General features: G+C 42.7%; 1 protein-coding gene across 2 annotated transcripts in view; it reads left to right on the forward strand.

Moving 5' to 3' along the window:
* SEMA3E (semaphorin 3E) overlaps positions 1–25098 on the forward strand; it is a 168130-nt gene that overhangs the window by 116386 nt on the left and 26646 nt on the right. The window contains exons 5-9 of one of the 2 annotated variants that reach the window (XM_081911731.1): positions 9933–10026; positions 18373–18501; positions 21741–21883; positions 24092–24206; positions 25008–25077. In XM_081911731.1, the coding sequence (XP_081767857.1) occupies positions 9933–10026; positions 18373–18501; positions 21741–21883; positions 24092–24206; positions 25008–25077 (551 nt within the window). The remainder of the gene's footprint in view (positions 1–9932; positions 10027–18372; positions 18502–21740; positions 21884–24091; positions 24207–25007; positions 25078–25098) is intronic. The other variant, XM_081911732.1, reaches the window with a different exon arrangement.

Genomic DNA, 25098 nt, shown 5'->3' on the forward strand with positions numbered 1-25098 from the left:
AAGCTGTGGTTCTCCAAATGTTGTTGGACTCCAAAGCCTATCAGCCTTGCCCTGCATGGCCAGTGGTCAGGAATGATGAGAGCTGTAGTCCAAAAACGTCTTGGGAGCCACAGGTTAGTTATCCATGGCCAGAAGCAGATTTAGGAGCGCACAACTGGTTTGGTCACACTAGGCGCTGAGACTTGGGGGCACCACAGGGGATGCCAGAACTATGAATTAGAATGGAGCATGAGAAGACAGCTACTGCTGTGGCTCACAGCATCGTCATTACCATCATTAAAGTGAACTATACACCCGTGCAAAGAAAAGTTTGGGCAATTTTCAATCGCTGTTTTGTTGACATGGTTACCATTTTGAATCCCTAACTGTGCAGTTGGCTCTCCAAGCAGTAAGCTAACCAATGCATTTTTTCAAAAATTAGGTTTTATTAAAGATTTCTTGTGTTACAAAACAGACAAATAAGCAGAGAAAAGTACAACTGGGAGAAAAGAGAGGGGAGGGGGAGGGGAGGGAGAGAACTGATACATGCATGGATTTGTGGGCTCAGTATGCATTAAATCAAACTGGCATTTCTTGATCACAGCAATCAGGGTGGCTATTTTGATAGGAATCCCAAATTTTTAAACTTACAACAAGAAGGAGAAACCCGACTTCACTCCAGATTTTCCAGTATGTTTTTACTTTACAGTTCCATATATTGTCTATATCATTTATGTGTAACAAAAATATAGACTGCAAAATCATACTTTAGGTTATGATTTATTATCTCTCTTTTGCTGTTTATCTTTAATAATAAAGATTTAATGACCTAGCACTATTGTTATTCAATAAATTTCAATAGTAAAGAAGATTAAAAACAGATCTTAGGGGGAATGGCTGCAAAGTATTAACTTTCAACATGCTCTTTAGAAAAGGAACAGATGATTCTATGTAGCTTTATATTAACTGATTTTAAATTTTCAATGTGTTTGAAACAATTCAAGTTCAGTGTCCCTTTGGTACAATATGCCATCAGTAGTAAAGTTCTTAATGTGTCTAAACACCACAGAGATCTCCCTATGCTCACCTGTTTGAAAGTCCACATATAATCAATAGCATAAGGAATATTCTTTCAGCAAATATTTCACTGAGAACTTTCTATGTCTGGTGTAATAGTCTGACCATTTTATATTTGATTTATATTTGATTAATCTGATTTGCATCACTTCACATTAAAAGTTCACAAAGTGACTTACAACAGATATAATACAATGAAGCTCGTTAATAATGTGAAATATCAGTCCTTCAAAGTTCTTTAAAAGCATAATGTGAAAATGTAGGACAAAAACAAATTTCCTGTCCGGTATTTACCCAGATACAAGGTCTGTTGCAGATACTTCGGGTTCTGGGTTGGAAATTTCAGAAATTTCAGTTTCTTAAGTCCCTGAATATTCAGTCCAGCACAGATTTACACATACTTTCCATTGATACCTTTGGCCTTAATTGCCCAGCTTTGACATAACACGGTTCATATCAACCTCCTTGTTTTCTGTATTCATCTGTTAATGCCCTTTTCTTAGTGCTACCTTTGTCTGAAGTGGGGTGCAGCAAGAGAGAACTTTGTTGGCTATGGAGCACACTCCCCAAGGAGGCTTATGTTGCACCAACATTGTTTTCTTTCAGACACTAGGCATAACCCTTCCCATTTGCCCAGACATTTAGCATTTTGCTGAAGGTTTGCTGAAGGTTATTTCATCTGTTGTTTCATGCTTCTTGCAATTGTTTCTCTATTAATCCAGGCACACCCACCCACACTTATGAAGGTCGCTGTGAAATAAATAAATAGATTGGCCCTCAGTTGACCAGTCTCCACTGCCCCACCATCCTGGCACCAGTTCTGCTGGGTGCCCTTCTCAGCCCTTGCGCTCTGTGGCCAGCTGCCGCCACCCACACTGGCTCCCCACAGGCAGGCAGGCTTGAGACAGGCTAAGCAGTGGCCCTAAGCAATTTCCAGGCTGAGTGTCTCTCTTCCCCTCTGTCTCTCCTTCCCCCATGGGCCCTCCCTATTAAAGTGGGGTGCTCCCCACTTGACACAATTCCACTTATGCATGCAGGGCCCCAGAACGTAACCCCCACATAAGTGGGGGGGGGGACAGGATGCCTGGATATTTGATATTTGGGATTGCTTTAAACTTGCATGTGAGCCTTTTTTAACTCACAAGCAAGGGGTGCAAATAAACAAAGACGGCCCTATTGTTAACTTTCAGCAGAGAACAGAGGGGAAAGAGTGCAGCAAGCTGGGGGCAGGAGGTGGGTGGGCAGGGAGTATATAAATTTGTGGGGCACTTCTGGTTACCAGTCTATGGTTTGGCAATCGGGTAGCATTACTTTGAACTGCTGACCTGGTACAGTACATCAACATTACTTAGATGCAGGAGATGTGAAGTATAAGTGAGTTGCGCTTGAAGTGGTGTGAGGTACAGGAAGGTGCATTGCTTGAGTTTTTACATCTATGGTCAGCTGTGCTTGTTATATTTAATCCCAAGTGCTGGCTCACACAAGAACACCACCCAATATATTTTTTCTCATGATCATACTCCACACAGAAGTTCTCTTAAAGCTTCTTTCCATATGTCTTTGTCCAGATGCATCCCACAGTTAGTGCAGTACATTTCTGGGTTCCTTGCAAGTGGCCTCTGTACATCATGAGCTGCAGTTAGAAGAAGTTAGAAGTGAGAAATACTTCTTGTTTGCACTAGTGCCTCAAGTGCAGTGAGCAAAAGATGGTGGAATGAGAGATAGCCATGCAGCCAGGAAAATTTGCATGCAGAAGAGCTTCTCAGCAACATTCACATGGGAGGGGGATTTGAAACACCCCCTTTTCTCATTTATAGCTACATCAATAATGCATATTCCAATTTTCATGGAGGTGACTGGAAGCATCCCTATTGTGGATCAGTGTCAACACTCCTAATTCCATGGTGCGCCCACTATTTCTCTTATTTGCCATTGCTAAATTGTCTTTAGCGGTAATATGAAGGCCGTTGTCTCAAAAGAGCAGAGGGGAAATGCAAACAGAATGAAGTTTGCATGGACACAGACCGAGTGGATAGAGAATAGCTAGCTGGATGCAGAGCAGGATCAGGGCCAGAGGGTATTTCTGTGTTTGAAGAGCTATCAAGACCAGCTTAGGATAATAATTTTCTCATTAATATTAACATTGCTTATTTCACCAGATGTGAAACCTGTAACGAGAAATGGAGTGGGGTTTTGCATGATAAGGAATTGACATTCAGTCCTGACCTTCTTCACTCACAAACTACAGAGAAATAGATACACATTGTCTTGATGTGTGTTTTCAAGCTTTGCCTTCATTTGCTATTAAAGAGCAATATACTATTTAACATAGATTGCTTACAAATACATCCATGTTTTTGAATGCTGTTGTAAATACTGTATATTCTGAAGTATAGGGGGAAAACTAAAGTTACCAGATTTCCCCTCCATCTGCAGTAATGATATTAAATACAAGCTACAGAAGCTTTATTGAGGTTGGCTATATCAGCTGAACTCTGACTTGTACACGGTATTTTTAAACCTGAAAAACCACAGGACATGTCAGTAAATCAGCGGAAAATTTAGTGTTTTGTTTAAATCCAAGCACAGGCTCCAAACTGAACTCTTAACTCGGTGACCTCACTAAGCTGAACGTTCCAGCTCTTCATAAAAGGATGGGGAGATGTACTGTATGAACACAATTGATCTAAGGAAAAACATACGGTTAAGAAAGTAACAACACACTTATTGGGTTGGACCAGTGAGTTTTTTTTATTTCTTGCCTGCTTTTCTTAAAGCAGCCATCACAGTATGGTAAAGTATATAAATAGTAGAAGAATACATTATAAATCAACTGGGGGCAGGGGGAATCAGCCGCTCAAAATCTTAAGAATCTCTGGGGTTTCGGAGAACTTTGGAGAGTGAAGCTTATGCCTTGGGGAGCACCCTGAGTTGTTCCTGTCATAAGGGTTGAGTTTATAGGATTATTTCAAAACTGATTTATATGCATTTTCACATCTGTGGAAATTAGGGCGCGAACCAAGTTATTGTGGGTGCAGATGCTTGGTCAGAATGTATTAAAGGAGCTGGATGTTAAAGCCTGAGTCTCTTACGCTCATGCCTGTCTGATATACATTTTAACTGATTTTAATATCGTGCTTTTCTATTGTAACCTGTCCTGGGATCTTATGGCAAAGGGTGTGTCAGAAATCCAAAACGTGCATTTGTCTCGTTTATGCGATAGAAAGGATTAGCTTTAAAATCTTACGTACAACAAAATAATGTCATTGGCCCTAAGATGAGAGCTCATTGAATGGGACGTGGTTTCTCTTTATCGTATATCATCTTTTGGCAAGTGCTGCCTTTGGATGTCATTGAGTCATACCCTGTTGCTATGTTACAGAGTAGCTAAGACTTCACGAAACAAATAGTGTAGTGATTTTTATTTTATTTTTAAAATGGCAATGTTAATGCCCAATGAATACTTCTCAGGTTTCTTAAGTCATAGGTGCCATAAATCAAATCTTTTCCTTCCCAGCTACACTGAGACAGAATAATCTCTAGTTCCTCTTCTGTGTTTTCCTCTATGACTCTATCCTAGTCACTGGAAAGAGACAGAGACATGACTAATGGCAACAAAGTGCTACCTCATATCCTGTAGCGTGTCAGTTTTTCTCCTGACATTTCTTTTACAGCACTGTTCTCACAAATGGCAAAGAGTGGCTAAAATTACAGTGCTGGTCCTTGAAACCGATATTAATAGGGAACCGTTTTCCTTTGAAATTAGCATCATGTGGAACTTGACACACACAAATCACTCGATTCATGGTGAAAAACACCAGCACTGAATGCTTCAGAGCAGCCAGTATTGTAGGCCACAATGTCCTGAAAGGTTGAGATGGTAAAACTCTACAGGAAAATAAAAAAGTCAGTGTTGAAATTTTGCAGACCATTTCCCCAGCGATCCTGCGCATCTGCAAACATTTATGAAGAATATGCTTTGGTTTCTGTCAAATCGGGTAAGATTTACTGAAAAAACACATCTCTCTGTTTCAGTGGAATATAAATTGTGGTCCACCTTAACGTGGAAGGGTACCTTGAAGAATGTAAACCACATTATTCAATCAGAAACTGCAGCTGTGCAAACATAGATAACAAAAGACAGTACGAACACCGCCTAATTTACTTGTTAGGCTTAAGCCAATACACCGAGCATTTCGAACAAGAGAGAATTTTCGTTTATGGTATAAATGGAGAAGATTTGGTTTGGTAAGAGTAAAAACCTAATGTCGGTGAAAATTGTTCAAAACAGTTTCATCAACCCAAATTTTTAGTCTTAAGCAGAACTGTTGTAAACGATGAAAGCAGAATGTGATGTTTAAAACCGGCGGCAATTTAGAAATAGCACAACTTAATTGCCAAGTTAAAAGTAAGTGTTCAAACAACCAGCTGTCCCACATGAGGATTGAACCTGCAACCTTGGTGTTTGTCATCATCATGACCTAACCAACTGAGCTATCCAGATGAAGTCTGAGAATCAATGCTTCTCAAAATACCAAGATCTGTTGTGAGGGAGGGCACTCCAGTACAAGCTCATTAGTGTACCCTCCTAGTTTTGTGTTGTTTTATTATTATTAAATTTCTATACTGCCCTATTCATAGAATCATAGAGTTGGAAGAGACCACAAGGGCCATCGAGTCCAACCCCCTGCCAAGCAGGAAACACCATCAGAGCACTCCTGACATATGGTTGTCAAGCCTCTGCTTAAAGACCTCCAAAGAAGGAGACTCCACCACACTCCTTGGCAGCAAATTCCACTGTCGAACAGCTCTTACTGTCAGGAAGTTCTTCCTAATGTTTAGGTGGAATCTTCGTTCTTGGATCCATTGCTCCGTGTCCACTTCTCTGGAGCAGCAGAAAACAACCTTTCTCCCTCCTCTCTGTGACATCCTTTTATATATTTGAACATGGCTATCATATCACCCCTTAACCTCCTCTTCTCCAGGCTAAACATGCCCAGCTCCCTTAGCCGTTCCTCATAAGGCATCGTTTCCAGGCCTTTGACCATTTTGGTTGCCCTCCTCTGGACACGTTCCTGGAAGTATAGAAAGGTACATAGTTTGCTGCTGATTTGACAGGGTGTGGTGCTCCCTGAACTGCTCTTGAAAGGTATTGTACAGGTGCTGGTGACGAGGACCAGCAGTTCATTTCTGTTGTTAAGAGAGAAGAAGCAGGGATGTACCTGGGCCTTGGCTCTTGCAACAAACACAATCTAGCTTCATTCCTGCTGCAGGATATTCTGGCATAGTTGTAGTTGCCCCAATGAGTGTAAATGGCCATCAACAGGTCTTTCCATTTGGACACATTGTTGGTTTTTGTTAGCCTGACATAAACCTCTTCCTTTCGGCTTATTGATTTGCAAGTTTGAGCTTGGATTTAGATGTTGCCTTGATTTATTCTGAGATGTTATTAGAACCAGGTTCCCCCTCCCTCCCCCCCCCCAACACACATCTTGGGATAGCTTTGATTTATGAGACTGATATTTTGGGCAAACAGGAGAAGGTTCAAATAATTCAGCTAGTCTTCCATTGATTATTTTCTGCAAAATGTATTTCCAGTATAATAATACAAAAGTATAATATTCCCAGTCTTCACCCTATAAAATTCATTTTTCATTTCTAACTACTAATTTTCACTTAATTCTCTTAAAGTCTGCTGGTTTAAAATTTCATGCTGTCATAAAGAGAAAAATAATATGATATCAATACTCTTTCTTTTCCAGTGGTTGCTTCCCAGATTAATTAAAGCTGTTCCTTTTAATGGAGTAATACCTGAGCAGCTAATAATTTCAAGGAATTATAGTTTACATAAACAATATTTCCATATATGATTTGTGGGGGCTGTCCCCGTAAAAAAAAAACCCACCAGCATCCAACTAAGGCACACTGTACATAAAACAGCTACTGCTAAAGCTATAGAAGCACAGTAACCCGACCACTTACATGGGGTTACATTCTGGGGTTGGTGCCTAAAGCTAAAATCCCGTAGAGCCAAAACACATTGGGTGCAATGGTGGGTCATGGGATATGGGTGGCGCTGTGGTCTAAACCATTGAGCCTCTTGGGCTTGCCGATCATAAGGTCAGCAATTCAAATCCCCGCAACGGGGTGGCTCCGGTTGCTCTGTCCCCCAAACTTGTCACCCCTTTAAAATTTATTTATATTTTGCCAAGTACATAAACCTGAATGCGCACAGGTTAAATGTGCAAAAGTTGTGAGCATACGGTATTAGTTCTGAGAGTTGAGTGATGGCAGATTAAAAGAAAAAGGCACAACTTTAAGTTTCACCTAGTTGTCATTTTGCTTAAAAATATACCGAGTGTTTCCTGAAATGGCTTTTCAAGATTCACCTCTTCTATGGATACTTTGGTCAGAGGTGGATTTGTTGCTGTTGTTTAGTCGTTTAGTCGTGTCCGACTCTTCGTGACCCCATGGACCAGAGCACGCCAGGCCCTCCTGTCTTCCACTGCCTCCCGCAGTTTGGTCAAACTCATGCTGGTAGCTTTTAGAACACTGTCCAACCATCTCGTCCTCTGTCGTCCCCTTCTCCTTGTGCCCTCCATCTTTCCCAACATCAGGGTCTTTTCCAGGGAGTCTTCTCTTCTCATAAGGTGGCCAAAGTATTGGAGCCTCAGCTTCACAATCTGTCCTTCCAGTGAGCACTCAGGGCTCATTTCCTTAAGAATGGAGAGGTTTGATCTTCTCAAGAGTCTCCTCCAGCACCAGAATTCAAAAACATCAATTCTGTGGATTTAGGGGAGCACAACTGGTTCAGTTGCTCTGGACGCAGAGCCTTGGGCGAGATGCAGCTATGAGTTAGATGGAGTGTGAAAGGCAGGGGGGGTCTCACAGGGTGCCACTGAAATTTCCAACCCCAAGATCCACTGCTGCTTTGGCTTGACCCTCTACAGAATAATCCTATGCAGATATACTCAATATGTAAGTCTCCTTTAGCTCAGTGGGGGACTGACTCTGATACAGTTGTAATTGGCAAGGCAGCAGCTCTTACCTGACCTTTCGTCACAGGCACTGCTAGGGCTTAGTGGGAGAAGGAGGGGCAAGGTGGAGACAAGGTCAGCATGGTGCAAATGCACTAGCAGGAGTGTGGGATTGCACTCCTCACCAACTCCTACTGCACTGAGGTAAACATGCTTAGAACTGCATAGAACAGAACCTGAGTGTATATATAGCTGCATTTGTACACACTTAGCCACGCTTTCATTTCATTTCCTCTTTTATCTGCTTCTCTGTGGCGGTTTAGATTGTAAGCTTCTCAGGACAGGGACTTGTCTTCTGTTGTTGTTTTTCTCCTTTGAACAAGTGCGCTATCACCAGGATGCAGATGCTGACGGCTGTTAAACATCCACAAAGTACTGTTTCAGAAATGGACAACTATGACACTTGCGTTACCAGCGATTGGCAAACATGGGGCAAGCCTGTCACCATCCAGTTAAGCTAGTGTTTCTCAAACCTGGGTCACCAGTTGTTGTTGGACTACAACTTCCATCATCCCTAGCAGGACCAGTGGTCAGGAATGATGGGAGTTGTAGTCCAACAACAGCTGGAGACCCAGGTTTGAGAAAGATGGATACGTATTCTTTGCTTCTAAGCATGGTATTTTGGACTGAGGTAGGCAGCCCTGAAGATTTTGCTGGACTGGGAACTTCCATCATCCTTGACCATTCACCACTCAGCCTATTTTATTTCTGTGGATTTTCTGTTGGCTGGATTATGCTTTATAATCTATTTCTGAACACTGCTCAAGTATATTTTCTGAATGTACAGCAGCTTATAAATCATGATACAAAATATTATCTTACTTAAGGTAAAGGTAAAGGTACCTCTGACTGTTAGGTCCGATCGCAGACGACTCTGGGGTTGCAACACTCATTTTGCTCTATAGGCCAAGGGAGCCAACATTTTGTCTGCAGACAGCTTCCAGGTCATGTGGCCAGCATGACTAAGTCGCTTCTGGCGAACCAGAGCAGCGCACGGAAACGCCATTTACCTTCCCGCTGGAGTGGTACCTATTTATCTACTTGCACTTTGACGTGCTTTTGAAAAGCTAGGTTGGCAAGAGCTGGGACCGAGCAACAGGAGCTCACCCCATCGCAGGGATTCAAACCGCCAACCTTCTGATTGGCAAGTCCTAGGCTCTGTGGTTTAGACCACAGTGCCACGTGTATCCTAATAACTTACTTACGATGGCCAAAAGGAGGAGGAGGAAGAGAAGCTGGCATAAAGGAGTGGTCTATCATTCTCCAAGGTATAACTGTGTTGAATGCACTACTGTGCTAGACATAGGTGCCAATTCCCTGGGACCCCTGGATGCCTGATCACCCACAAAATTCCCCATGAAGGGGCTGAGCACCCACAAATTTCAGAGCCAGGGCCATGCATGCCGCATGGTACCCATGGCCCAGGCACCCACGATTGTGGTACTCATGATGCTAGAGGTGGACATACATTAATAAGAGAGTGTCTTACATTCACAAGTATCCTACGTTGAGTCTTGTTTGAATGAGTTTCTGTATTACTTACCGGTATTTTATAAAAGTATTTCTATAGCACTTTTCACTTTGGGGGTACCAAAGTTGTGTTTCAATCAGATGAATCAAATATACAGGGGGAAATTCTCATAATGAGCACAGTATGAAAAAGTACCTGGATGTACAATTTCAACATGTGGCTAGTGTATCATCAGCCATCTAAGTGTTTGAACAAGGGCTCGTGATTTAGTTGTTCCTAAGCCGCAGCACTGGTACATAGGTAGGTGCAGCTTCGTTTGTATAAACCAGAACTTTTTATAATGCTTTCTGTACTTCTTCTTTTCAAAGGATCATCTGTTTTATCTAGAAGCACACAGACTGGAGAGGGGACGTGGACGGTGCCCATTTGACCCCAATTCCTCCTTCATCTCCACTTTATTTGGTAATGGCTTGTTGTATGTTATAAAATGTCATTCTGAGTTTTCTTCCCCAACTCTCTTAAGGTGTTGTCACTATTCTTTTACATGCCTTTGATGTGTCTGTTCTACCTGTGCCTACGTTTATGTTGCGTTTAATTCTCTTTGTTTCACTAGATCAACCATATAGCCAATGTTCTTCTGTTTTCTTTTGCCAGTTTGATAGGTAGACATGCAATGGTTGCATAATATTAGGGAACTTTTCAGGCACAGTAATTTAACTTCAAAGCAATACTGCCCACTGAGTTCTGATTCACTGTATATTAGATTCAAATAGATGATAGATAGATAGATGATAGATAGATGATAGATGATAGATAGATAGATAGATAGATAGATAGATAGATAGATAGATAGATAGATGATAGATAGATAGATGATAGATAGATAGATAGATAGATAGATAGATAGATAGATAGATAGATAGATAGATGATAGATAGATAGATAGATATTAGATGATAGATAGATAGATGATAGATGATAGATAGATAGATAGATAGATAGATAGATAGATAGATAGATATAGATGATAGATAGATAGATAGATAGATAGATAGATAGATAGATAGATAGATGATAGATAGATAGATAGATAGATGATAGATAGATAGATATAGATAGATAGATAGATGATAGATAGATAGATAGATAGATGATAGATAGATAGATAGAGATAGATAGATAGATAGATAGATAGATAGATAGATAGATGATAGATAGATAGATAGATAGATAGATAGATAGATAGATAGATAGATGATAGATAGATAGATATAGATAGATAGATAGATGATAGATAGATAGATAGATAGATAGATAGATAGATAGATAGATGATAGATAGATAGATAGATAGATAGATAGATAGATAGATAGATGATAGATAGATAGATAGATAGATAGATAGATAGATAGATAGATAGATAGATATAGATGATAGATAGCTAGATAGATAGATGATAGATAGATAGATAGATAGATGATAGATAGATAGATGATGATGATAGATAGATAGATAGATAGATAGATAGATAGATAGATAGATGATGATAGATAGATAGATAGATGATAGATAGATAGATAGATAGATAGATGATAGATAGATAGATAAATAATGCCCTCCATATCTGCCATCACAGATCAGGACTACAATCTGATCTGCTCCAGCTATCATGGCCAATGGACCAGGATTATGGCAGCTGTAGTGCTAAACACCTGGTCGAAATCGGATAGGAAATGTTTGTACAGATGTTGATTTTGAGTAGGGACATAGATCCACAATAAGCCTATTGACCCTGGGCCTGATTCCAGAGGTCATCTTGCAGGTCAGTAGCCCAAGCCTGAATTTTCAGCACACTACCATCTCTCTCAGTGAAATACTCATGGTTCATGATGGCAGTTTTCCCTTTGTTAATTACCTGTTGGGAAATGATGGGATAGATTTGCTGATGATCATTGTCCAAGTGCAATTCAGGCACCCCAGGCGCTGCCAAACTTTATTGTTTGGTTGTTCAGTTTTCCTGCTGTATATATCTATGCAGTGTACAAAATACAAACTTTAATACAATACAAAACTTTAATACAATACAAAAACAAACAAACAAATCAGCACAGCATAACGAAACAGCATGTTCACAGAAAGTTACAGCGATATAATATGGGTGCGTCATCTCCAAGTTTCAAGCTGGTCTCCTAAAAGATATGACAGGCAGTGCCAGCTTAATCTCAGCGGGCAAATGGACTAGACACCAAAAAGTGATTTAAGAACAGAAGCCTATTCCTACCTGGATTGGGTTAAACGTAGACAGGACTATAGCTTTACCCTCTTGGCACACCCAAACCGATGTGATAACATGTTGGCATTTTAAAATATCACATACAGTTTTTATGTTCTTAAAATCCTGTTTGTTTATCATGACTTCAACAGAGATTGATACATGGCAGAGGACAATCCCCGATACTCCATTTTTGGTGATTTTCAGTTCATTAGTTAAAAATACTAGGGACAATCTAGCCAAGACTAAGCATGCCTAAGACCCGAGGAAGCTGCTTACCTTTTCTGTTGAAATAGACAAGATTTCAGTGTGGCACTGTTACCTAGGAGTAAACCCCATTCGGTTTAGTGAGATTTCCTTTTGAATACACACGTTTTTGCACTGTGTATTCACACAGATTGCACTGTGATTAATTTGCACTGTGATTGCAAAGTGATTAATTTGGATTGGATTTCAGTTCCTCCTTTTTCCATTGTTTAGGGTTTTTTTTTCTTAAATTACCTTCAAAACTTACTTTCTCTTGACCTGGTACTAAGGAAAGAGTCAGCAAGGAACAATTTCATTTCTGAATAAACTCAGAGTAAGTTGTAAATTACAATCAGGAAACAGAACAGACCTTCAACCGCAGATAATGCTACATAAAAATGTTAAATGGTTAGATAAATTCCATAAAGAATTTTTTGGACCTAAGTACCCAAAGCAAATGAATTCTCCTGTCTGTTTCCAATAAAGCAAAGCTCTACTTGGTAATAGATCTCATTGGCAGGTTGACAGAGACCACAGAAGTTCTTGAAAGGATAATTTTCTTCAGGCGCGTGGCTTTTGATATGTAGCACACAGTAGTAGCAGCCCTGTTATCTGCGTCTTTTCTAGCCCAGATCTTTTCTGCTGCTGAGACTGAGATGTGACTTATCCCCATGACTGGGTAGCAGTGCAAATGCTTTTTATGCAGAAGTGCCCAGATCAACCCCCGACAGTTCCAGCTAAAGGATCTCAAGTAGCAGCAGAAGGAAATATTGGTGTTGGATAATGGTCCATGCTTGGGTGGAGGAGACAGAGCCAGCGCATGTCACACGCTGCCAGTGAAGCAGCCCTGAGCATGACCTTTACGCTGAAGCTTCTCATTCTGCTCAAACTTGTGTGTCGAGACCCTGCAGCCACCCCCTCGTTGGAAATAACTCACACAAGGACACAGATATTAGGTTTATGTTATTGGGCAAATTTTGGCCACAACTTTATTGAAATTATAGAATGTGAGCAATATTGGCTTAGGCATTGCTTGGACCTGACTATATCTGACTCCTGCCCTTTGTGCAGGAAGTCCAGTAAGGGCAGACCACCGGTAGGGGGAGCCCTGTCAATGCGTACCAACTCAAGCTCCCTCTGGTGTTTCCGTCGGGGTCGTGTCAAGGCCCTAGCCCCCAGCCGGGCTTTGGACAAGATCAACACCCCCAGATTCCTTTAACGGAATACCCTCAAGCATGGAGGGGCAGGTGGTGGCCACACCTCCCCTCCCCCACACACAGTCAAACAATGCCTAACCGCAACCCTAACAAAGTTGTGACGATTGCTCTGAGGTAGGTGAAAACCAAGTGGCCAGTGCCAATTAGCCAAGTGGGAAAATTCCTACCAGGCCCCTCAGACAACCAAGGCGACCAACCAAAGTCCATAGCAAGGTCACTGCCTAACCTGCAAAATAAGGAGGGAGGGCAGGTGATTGAGGAAGCGAGCAAAGAGGAAGTCCTCTGGCTCGCTCCTCCGTTTAAACAGCCCCAGCCACGCTCCCCCGGCCAGTGGGTTGGCTGGCCGGGCTCTGACGTGGCCAGGATTCCCCAGGCAATAGGGGACAAAGTCTCCCACCCCTGGTGGGGAGTGGGTGGCCACGCGGTCAACCGCAACTCCTCCCCACTGGGAAGTGGAGCGGATTTGTGCAACAGGACAGCTCTTGTGACCCACCTGATCCCAGGAACCCCCTAGGTTTCTTTGGTCTCAGTTTTTGCCATGTCTCTGAGTAGCACCAGTTCAGAGAAGGGCCCTGTGAAACCAGGGATGTCAACTCTCCCAGCTAGATCAATTCAGAGATCTAATGAGAGGACCATTCTTTATATTTCTATGCATGTACAGGCCATAAAATTCTCCAGTAAACACAAGCACACACACCCCGCCCAGGACAGTATATAACAATACAAAATCAATTCATTTGTATTTCATCATTGGTGATGGGTCAGGTGAAGAGTAGTTGCAAGAACTGAAAGGCCACAATAACATTCAGATGCCACATTTCCGATATGTAGAATCAGCATAAGTGCCCTGAACAACGTGAAACTTCCTTACTCTTCAGGACATTTTTGAGAGGGGGTGGGGAATAACTCCAGAGAGCTTTTACCTCACACTGAAGCATGATTTCCATTGGTTTTGTTCTGTGGTTTTTCCCATCCTTCTATTTGTCATTAGTTATATATTAAAAATAATATACCCATTTAGGTGCCCTTTCCATATGTATATTTTCCTGACTTAGGGATTTAGACTAGAAGGTAGGATATAAATATTTTAAATAAGTAAGAACGATATGAATAACACGCTTTGTATGCACAATAACATAAGGCGTGTTGTTCTGCCTGGTTCATTATTGTTTCCTACACTGACTGGTAGCCACTTTCTAGAAATTTCTGGGAATTTCTCCAGCTGTATCTGCAGATGCAGCGGCGAAAAAGATGCTCCATTACTGAGCTGTGACCATTCCCCTCTGCACATGTTTATTAACAAAGAAGACTTACCTGTTCTACAGTTTTAGATCCAGATAGTTTAGTTTGCAAATATGAAATGACGTCTATTTTTACACAGCACATCTAACATTTGACTGCAAACTCTATTCTTGTTCAAACCGTCACTGGGTCAAAAAACTATTCCATGAATGGAAGAACATGTTGGATACAATCCAAAGTATATTTGTGGAATTGAAATGCTACCAATATCCCCTTTTAATTTTTCTTAAATTGCAGTACTTTGTGGGCGTGATTGCACCAGATTTATGATTCCGGCAGAGGAATAAGACTGCTTGCTTCAGCACCTCCCACTGAAATTGGTGGGGAATTTGAAGTGCTTAACTTTAGCTTGATTGCTCCCTTTGCTTCTGACAAGATGTTTGCGTGTCAAGGTCCCCAAGCCACCCCCCAAATAACTCACAACACACACTTAATTTTTGTTTAAAGTTTTTGGCATAATTTTGGCCACAACTTTATTTAAATACAAAACCGTGAGTGGTTATTTAGGCATTGGTTAAGACTATCTGTCCCCCCGCCTGGGGACAGAACTGACTTCCGGGCACCACCGAAAGACAGTGCGGGGGAAAGCAAGTCGGGGGAAAATGGAGCTGAGTCACAGACCCTCAATTCTCATCCGCATGCTCCCCGAAGGCTTGCCGGCCCTAGTCCCATTCCAGGGATTGGACGAAAAGATGGCAAGCCCCAGGATTCCTTTAACGGAATTCCCTTTCCGCAGCAACCATGGAAGGGCAGGCCCAGCCTATCCTAACCCCTCCTCCACCAATTTATAACCAATGCCTAACCACAACCTTACAAGTTGTGACGATTTGCTACGCAGTAGGCAAAAACTAAATGGCCCAGTCAATCAGCCAGATGGACAAAATTCCTACCAAGCCCCTGCCCCAACGGCAGACGACCCCATGACAGGCATAGCAAGGTCAATGCAACAACTCCTTACTCAAGGGCGGGTGGGCGGGTGATCCGTTGCACAAAGCAAAGAGAAAGCTCCAGGCTGCATGCAGAGTATTTAAACATTTTACCCCTCCCACCAAAATTGCAACATAACCTTTAACCCAGCAACCCAGTGAACCAATCACTGCCCCAGGCCATCTTTAGAGACCCTGCCTGGTAACAGAGGGGTGGCTCAGCAGACCCCACCGCAACACGTGCTCTCCATGAAGGAGAACACGCTATGTAGTGAAATGCCTAAACTGAGTCTTTTCGGCATCTAGCAACAGCATCTGACACTGAAGCGAGTCTACAGGCTCTCTCTCGCATGTGACTGCAATCAGTGCTGGCAGCCCCAAAGCAGGCATCCCGGGGCTTTAGGTTCTCTCCAGTAAGAAAATAAACACCAGCGTGCAAAGTGACAATGCCTCTACGAATGCTCAAATTTCCCTTATCTCAGGGCAGAGTGGGAAGACCCTCCACGTAATGAACTGTAAAGCCCTTGGCTCTCGACCAACACGCACTTCCTCTGGGAAATCAAAGTTACCTCATGAATTTTAAACTTAGTTTAAGAATTTGCTTTGTAAGTCATGCATGACCTTCATTCTGCCAAGGATGTCTGTAGTCTGAGAAAGGCTGGAAATCACACATGGGTAGAAAATTTCCTTGTGGAAGTTGGACACTACACAGTTTGCATCAGCGGCGTAGCATGGGTTGTCAGCACCCGGGGCAAGGCAAGTAATTTGCGCCCCCTAACCCGGGGCAAGGCAAGTAATTTGCGCCCCCTAACCCGGGGCAAGGCAAGTAATTTGCGCCCCCTAACCCCTAACCTGCTGCCCCTGCCAGCTTCTTCTTGCTGCTGCCTGGGCTGGGGTATTTACGGTAAGGTAGCCATGGCGGCGGGTCCGTGTCAGGTGATCTGAGGCAAGTTGCCGCTGGCGCTGCCGCCAAAACAACGCCGCTTGCCCGGAGGAGGAGGAGGGCAGAGAGGCGAGGAAAATGCAACATGGCCCAGCCGCTGCAGCAGTGGCGGCGGGGCTGTGAGGAGGGGCTGCCTGGCGCACCCTCTGCGGCCCTGACGCGCAGGGACCGCGGCGAGCGCTGAGAGCCACTGCCTGCCGGACGCCTTCAGCCCGGACGCGCACACAGCTCGTCTGTTCCACGAGACATGGGGCTCTGCTACAGCCTGCGCCCGTGGCTCTTCGGAGACTCCGGAGGCAGCGAGCACGCCCCCCCCCCAGATGTTGCGACCGGTGCGGCCAGCCCCCCCTGCACCCCCCATGCTACGCCACTGGTTTGCATGTAATGCTAAGCTGAACTGCAGCCTCAGCGCAAACATGCAGGCCTACAAAAACACACACAAATGCTTCTTCCAAGGATGCTGATAACACACACACACACACCCTTTTGCAAGGGTGAGCTGTCATACTGTTTTGGCTACATAAGCCCAGGCACCTTGTGAAGTTGGGAGTGATTATTCAGGTGTTTGGAGACTTCAGTTTTCATGCCATCTCAAATACGTAAGGATTCCTTTTTCTCAAGAACTGCTGTGACTTATTTACTTTACTTGCTAAGGTGTTGTTCCTGTGCGAAGCTGATCTCCGCGTGGGTTGGCTTGCACCAGTGAAAGATTTCTGGGTTTGCCGTATCTGCTGTACTTCAGCAGAATATTTGGGGTCATTACAGTATTAGGAATTGCAGGATCATTACTTCCAAATGCATCAGTTGCACTGAAATCAGATCCACACTTATTGGCAGACAGCAATTAAAAGATTGCAAATCCTTGAGAGAAAGGGAAAGTAGTAATAGTGATAATGACAATAATTAAAAAGCATAACAGTAACAATAAAGTTAGTCAAATATGCTTGCTTATAGCTTAAAAAAAAGCTTGAAAGTAATCAGTTTTTTGTCAGAGGGCAGTAAAATATCTGCACAGTTTAATTTAGACTGTCAAAGGGCTAATTTTCTTCCAGTTCTGAAAGGATGGCTTCTTCCTGCTTCTTTTGTGGTACTCGGATGCCATCCTGTGGCAAATAAATGTAAGACACATTGAGAAAGGGGGAAAGCCAAGTACCTTATGAAATCCCCTTTTAAAAAGACAAGCGAGGCAGAAAATGTCATCGGGCAGCCAGTGCCTTGCAGTTCACTCTGGAGTGGAATCTTGAACTCGTAGTGTAGAATACAAGTAATTTAATGCAGGGGGGGAAATTCTGGTCTCACTCAGCATGGTGGGGGCGAGGAGATTTGGGAGAAAGGAAAGTGCAGACTTACTGTATTCATGTTTTTAAATGTTTTTTTAAAAGATACATCAGTGATAAAAGATGGAATACCTCAACTTCTTTAAGTGTGGGTTATCCATTGACTTCTTGTTGATGTCTCTGTTTGTATCATGTATAAAACACATTGGGACTTTTATCCCTGCTACTGTAAATTGCCTTAAGATTTTATGCCAGCTTCACGCTTGCGTGAATACAGCTTTTCCTGTAACACTTGGCCTACAAGTTGGGCCTTGACAACAGTATCAACATCCCCGCGCATGGAAAAGCAGAATGCCAGGGAGAAGTCTGGATTGAAACCTCCCTGCTATATTTTGTCATGCCCCCCCCCCCGCTATCCCTGCCCTGCTTCTACCCCAGAACTCCTCTAGAAGGGCTGTAGAGAAGCACTAAAGTACGCAACTCTTCGCCTGCACCCTGAAATGGTACGATCCAGGAAAATCTGTGTCCACAGGACTGGTCAAACGCCTCACCTGTGATGTAACATGTATGTCGTGTGAGTGTGGCAACCCTCTCTCCACTTACCATGGCTGCATCTGACCTTCAGGTGGTGAGATGTTCACTGGGCTCTACAGTGACTACTGGGGGCGAGATGCTGCCATCTTCCGCACAATGGGCCGTGCGGCACACATCCGGACTGAGCCAGACGACGAGCGCCTGCTGAAAGGTACAAGGGGTCCGTAAGAAATCTTCGTTGTTTAATAATAGTAATCATAAAAATAAACAATAGTGTTTTGCCCAGATGCTTCAGCAACACAAGGTTCTAGCCTTATCCTCCCTGCAAGGTTCTCTCCAAATCATTGCTAATCCCCTTAGCAGTCAAAATTTGCAGTATCAGTGACGATCCCTTGAAAAGATCTCAGGGGAACAGTACTTTTGCTTGAGAGTCCAGACTGGGGAGGGCACAGGGGAGTCCAGCTATAAGTTGTGCATTGGGTCCTTTGTTGTTGTTTAGTCATTTAGTCATGTCCGACTCTTCGTGACCCCATGGACCAGAGCACACCAGGCACTTCTGTCTTCCACTGCCTCCCGCAGTTTGGTCAGACTCATGTTTGTAGCTTCAAGAACACTGTCCAACCATCTCGTCCTTTGTCATCCCCTTCTCCTTGTGGCCTCCATCTTTCCCACATCAGGGTCTTTTCCAGGGAGTCTTCTCTTCTCATGAGGTGGCCAAAGTATTGGGTCCTTTAGGTTAGCATAAATATCATGTGTTTGGCCAGTTGTGCAATACCAATTGTTCATAGAGACCCAAATTGTTCCCTGCTAATTCTACAGAGAAAGGAAACAGAATTTGCACACTCAGTCAGCTGACGAGGACTCCATAGGCAGAGAAAGAATCAGCATGTCCCATCCCCCTGGACCTTTGAGATGCACATTTGTAGACATGATTTGTTTGACCCTTCCCCCGCGAAAAGGGATGGGGATGTCAGACATCTGGTATATGGATGTGCATAACGCCGCACTCGATTTTGCTCACGTCAGGTTTGGGAGAAGTAAGACAGGCACAACAGCTCACCTATCATGCATACTTAGGTCCTCATGCACCTGAGTGTGTGAACTGCGTCGCTGTTTGACTCTCTTGCAACAGTGCAAGGTCAACCTCACGGGGACGTTAAGTAAGACACCATAGTCTACAGCAAGGACTGGGGACTCAAATTAGAAAAAAGGCACCAAAGACCTGTGTTGCTTCTCTGCCCCGAGCTATTTTGAATGTGCGCTCTGGAAGACTCACTCCATTGGGTTTCTTAATTTTTGCTTGAGTTGTGAGCGTCATGTAGATTGAGGGTCATGATGACTGTCAAAGGACCGTCCCTACAGAGCCTTGATGAGTTGAGTTATTCTGATCTATCCCAAGGGTAAACGTCAGTGTTTGGTTTCTTGTGGCCAAGTCACATGGTTCCAATTTGACAACAAAAGAGGCGAAATGCTTTCAAATCTGCACATCCCTCTCGCACAGTGTCTTGCTCTCCCCACCCCCACCCCCAGTGGCAAATCAGCCTGCCTCAACAGCTCTGATTCCTGTTTTGTATACAGCCACAGATGGTTGTATCAAATGCATGCCAAGATTTAGGCTAATATAAATTAAAATAAATGAACCCCAGAGAGTAAGATTGGAAAAGGATCTTAGGGGTTTTTTTGTGTATGTGTGTAAGAAAAAAAAATATTGATATGTAAGTTGGAGCTACACAAATATTTTCAAAGCTGATATTCTCCATATGTTCATTCACTTGCATGAAACAGTTTTTAAGTTTGTCTTTTGGTCCCCCTTGAGATCTTGGTTGTTATTGTTATTAGTTCCATTCATATTTACTAGAAATATCTATTGCAAAAGTATGTTTGTACTTAAGGCTATCTTCCTCAGGACTAAGGCACATTCCAAATATTAGAGCAGTATACTGGAGAGGAAATTTGGTTTCCCCTCTCTGTGAGCCAGGATCTGAACCAAGAGCTATTGCTAGAGTAAACCCATGAGGTAGAGACCCCAAAATATTTCCTGAAGTGTCCCACGTGCTTCTGGGTCATTCATGAATTTGTAATAAATTGAATTTGGTGTGTATAGGATATTAATTTTAGGAAATGAATTAATGTAAGGCTACTTTTACAGATGATTTGGGGGTTATGGAATGGGTGTAAGTGAAGGGGAATTTAATTGATTTAGAGCAGGATATACAGGGAAATTAACTGGGGGCAAATGAATTGAAGAGGAACAGATTTGGGGTGATTTAGAGTAGGGTGGAAATTGACAATTTGTCTGGAGTGATTTGAGTGGGAAATTGTTTGGCCTGCCCTCTGTGGAACTGAAGTTTTTAATTTCTTTCTCTTCATATACATTTGGAGATGCAAATATTACTAAAACCTGTGTCTTTGTGCATTTTTGAAGTACCTCCCAGTGCCCCACTTTGTGGCCACATTTAAGCAGGAATTTGGAAGATGCTGGTAAATGCGTCCCTCTTCCTGGTGCCTTTATCTCGCTCCAAAAAGCAGAGAGAATCTCATTGTGGGCTTACCTGCTCACCACTTAAGGCCCCCCTAGCAATCTATCATGAGCTGCACGGTCAATGCTAATGTGCCAGCACCCTGTGCATGATGTATAGGCCACATTATGGCCAGTCCACATCATTTGTACTCCTTCTAAAATTATTAACCTCGAGCAGCCCTTGCAAATTCATCACCGCAGTTGAAGGCGCAATGACTGCGTTGCCCTGCAGCAGTTTGGCAAGCTTAGATCTGCAGTCCTGTTATTTCATTGAGATAAAACACTTGCTGACGTGTGCCTGAATTCGCTCAGTGTGTGAACCCAGGTCTGTCAGCTTGAATGGGAAGACTTCCTGTTCCCTTTCCCAACTGTGATCCGGAGTCTGTCCATTTACTTCCTAATGATACACATCAAGAGACTAGAAACGAAGGCACTCTGGTTTTCGGGATCTCAAAATGTTCCTGGATTGTGACCTATAACCCCCCCTCCCCAAGCGAGCCAGTGTGGTGTAGTGGTTAAGAGTGGTGGACTCGTAATCTGGGGAACCGGGTTCGATTCCCCGCTCCTCCACATGCAGCTGCTGGGTGACCTTGGGCCAGTCACATTTCTCTCAGCCTCACTCACCTCACAGAGTGTTTGTTGTGGGGGAGGAAGGGAAAGGAGAATGCTAGCCGCTTTGAGACTCCTTCGGGTAATGATAAAGTGGGATATCAAATCCAAAACTCCAGCCATAGATAGCTCAGTGCTCATGTCTGCCTTGGGCCAGTCCATAATATCTGGAATAAAAAGTGTGCTATCTGGTTGCACTTATACATGTTTTTATATATGCATGATTACCAGTGTTTTTCTAAAATAAATTTGATTCATCCCTTTTTCCTTTTGCTTTTTTTTTGGTATCTCTTCTCTCCCCCCCCCCCTTTTCTTTGGTTTTTTTAAAGAACCAAAATTTGTAAGCTCCTTCATGATTCCTGACAATGAAGACCGGGAAGATAACAAGGTGTACTTCTTCTTTACTGAGAAAGCGTTAGAGGCTGAGACAGGTGCTCACGCCATCTACTCCAGAGTCGGAAGAATGTGTGCCGTAAGAAACCTTTTATGATAAAACTTCTGCTTCAGTGTGTTCCTTCTTTTTGCTCTGGAGTTTAGATGCTTTGGGAAAGCTAAAAGTAAAAAATATATGTATTTAAAAAAACAAGAACATCCAAGACTGAATTCTGACTTTCTTCCTGGCTCCATATTAAAGAGCCCCTTGTCCACAGACAGGGTGGGAGATGGTTGTGACCACCCACCTAACTGTGGTTCTGGCATAGCTCAGCAATGAGCTGCATCTGTAGGGTTCATTCCCTACTGAGTGGCATAAAGTAAAACTTGAGGAGAAACATAAAAGGGATCAAGAGAAACGGGTATGGAAAGAAAACAGTCACTTGAGTGGCAGGCCGCATGCAAACTTTTGGTCTGCTCCTTATCTTGTGTTTGTGTGTGTTTTCCTAAATTTAACTCAGAGCTTCTGTTGAGGGAAAATAAAATTACAAAAGCTCAGCATTAAGCCCAATAGAAGAAACCAAAAGAGCTTTGCATGCTTTGGAGATCCCACCACCACCACGCCTGATCATAATCATGTTTTCTTAGTGGAGAGTCCAATTTATTTCAGCGCAACTTGCTTTTAGATAAATGTGCTTGCAGCTTCCCAGCCTTCTCCTGCGCATGTTTACTCAAATGCAACTGCCACTGCAAATGAATGATACTTCCTTTCCAATGCATGTCCGTAGGATTGCAAAAGAAGGTTTGGTTAAACAGTGGGAAATACCTCTATGTAAATATGCACAGAATCTCATAAATGTCACTTTTCTAACTGCAAAAAAAAAACAAGATAAGAACAGGGAGGGGAAATTCCCTCAGAAAGTTTGGCATACGAACCACTAGTTGGAATGTCATATAATCTCTGCATGAACATATTGGGAACATTCAATAAGCATAATAATAATAATAATAATAATAATAATAATAATAATAATAATAATGATATATTATTTATACCCTGCCCATCTGGCTGGGTTTCTCCAGCCACTCTGGGCAGCTTCCAACTGAATATTAAAAACAATACAGCATCAGACATTAAAAACTTCCCTAAACAGGGCCACCTTCAGTTGTCTTTTAAAAGTAAAATAGTTGTTTATTGCCTTGACATCTGCTGGGAGGGCGTTCCACAGGGCAGGTGCCACTACCAAGAAGGCCCTATGCCTGGTTCCCTGTAACCTCACTTCTCACAGTGAGGGAACCACCAGAAGGCCCTTGGCGCTGGACCTCAGTGTCCAGGCTGGATGATGGGGGTGGATAACTTCCCCACAGGTTTTGTGTCAGCATATCAACATGGACACTCAATAAATAGCCAGTCTAGAAGCTCAACCATTCATTCAACACTATATTAACGTTAAAAATTAAAATTAAAAAAATCACAAGACATGTCACAGAATAGGGCAAGTCAGTGCCATTCATAGCCAGCTTTTAATGCAGATTTGCAGAAGAGGCATGATTTTATAGCTCAGCCCTGGGGAGAGAGGGAAATGTTTCTATGCACCCTTAGGAAAGGAGGGTAATTAGTAACTGTAGTCATTATATACAAGATTTTTTACTTTAGGATTACAGCACCCAGACCATCTGCCTCAGAATGAGTTCCATGAAGTAACTCGAGTCTGAAATAAACAAATGTGAGGGTCATTATTTCTTAATCTCACTGAACTAATGCTAAGGGTGATTAATAAAACAAAGAATTTAACTGGCTAGCATATTTGCTTCACGGATGTGCCAAAATTGAGTAATCGGAAAGGGATTAATAATATCTAGACAGTTAAAACTTGTTATTGGCTTGATTTCCATTAAAAAATTCTTACCAAACTATAGCTTTTAATGAGTGCTTTGATAGTTTAGATAAAATGTAGACTCTGGAGTAATAATGTAAGCTATATAAAAAGCAAAGGAGGTCACTGTAGGACATAAGAAAAAAAGGGGGGGAAAGATCTTTATTAGGACCAACCAAAAAATCACAAAATACTGAGCAGGTTTTGAGATTCTCCAGAACTCTTCATCATGTTGGATACTATGCAAAGCAAGTGAGGGAAGAAAAAATGCTGGCATGGTGTCAAAGCCATAAAGTCTTCATACACACTGGAAGTGTCAAATCTACTCGTAGCAGCAAAGTTGTGATCCAAAATTTCCCCTCCAATAGCAGGAGAACACAGCACGTCTAACCTGTCCCTGTGTTTGTCTTCTCTTGTTCCGTCCTCTCCAGAATGACATGGGTGGACAACGTATGCTGGTGAATAAATGGACCACTTTCCTCAAAACCAGGTTGATCTGCTCTGTGCCAGGAATGAATGGAATTGACACACATTTTGATGAGCTAGGTGAGCTTCCTGCGTAGGTGGAAAGCACAGCCCATTGTAAACTCATGCAGATTCACAGCTGTGCGTAAGTGACTGGTATCACTAAGCTTATGCTAAGTTCCTATGAAGTAGTTTGAGCATCATGATGAAACATGGTTTATTGTGTTGAGAATGAGTCAAAATCTGCATTGGCCTTTTATTCTTCACACCAACCCTTTCCTCCTCTGGCACAGCCATGAGGAAAACAGATTCTTTCCTTCTATTTTTTTTTTTTTAATTAACTTGGTTTATTACATTTATATATTACACTTATATGCCACCTTTTCCTCAAGGTGCTGTGACTGACACTTCTCTCTGTGAGGTATGTCAGCCTGACTGAGGGATGTTGACTGGCCCAAGGTCACCCAGTGAGCTTCATGGCTGAGTGGGGATTTGAACCCTGGCCATAGTGTGCACCTTGATGTTTCATCCAAACCCAGGAAATTGTGACTAATCTTAACTATAGCTTGTTTGAAACCATCAATCATAAAGTTGCCTGCTACAACAGGTGTAGCGCTAAACTGTGGCTGAGCACAAACAGAAGCGAAACCTTCTCAACTTGTCCTCACATTCATATCAGGAGAGAAGAGGGAAGACACATGGCAGCTTGTTCTGGTTGTGTTCAATTGTGATTTGCCATGACATCCATAATGGCCCTGTGTGTCAGTGGTGATGAGACAGAAGTAAGAATGTTATGCTAGGTTGCATAAGCTGTCACTAAGACTACTTTCTTCCATAAATGGTTTATTCCTACTTAACCAGAATCATGCCTCCACTTTGCAGAGGACGTCTTTTTGCTCCACACTCGGGATAACAAAAACCCTGTAATATTCGGACTCTTCAACACTACAAGGTAAGCAATTGTGATGTAGCT

This window comes from Podarcis melisellensis (assembly GCF_964234715.1).
Source record: "Podarcis melisellensis genome assembly, chromosome: 5".
In the NCBI taxonomy this organism is placed as follows: Eukaryota; Metazoa; Chordata; class Lepidosauria; order Squamata; family Lacertidae; genus Podarcis; species Podarcis melisellensis.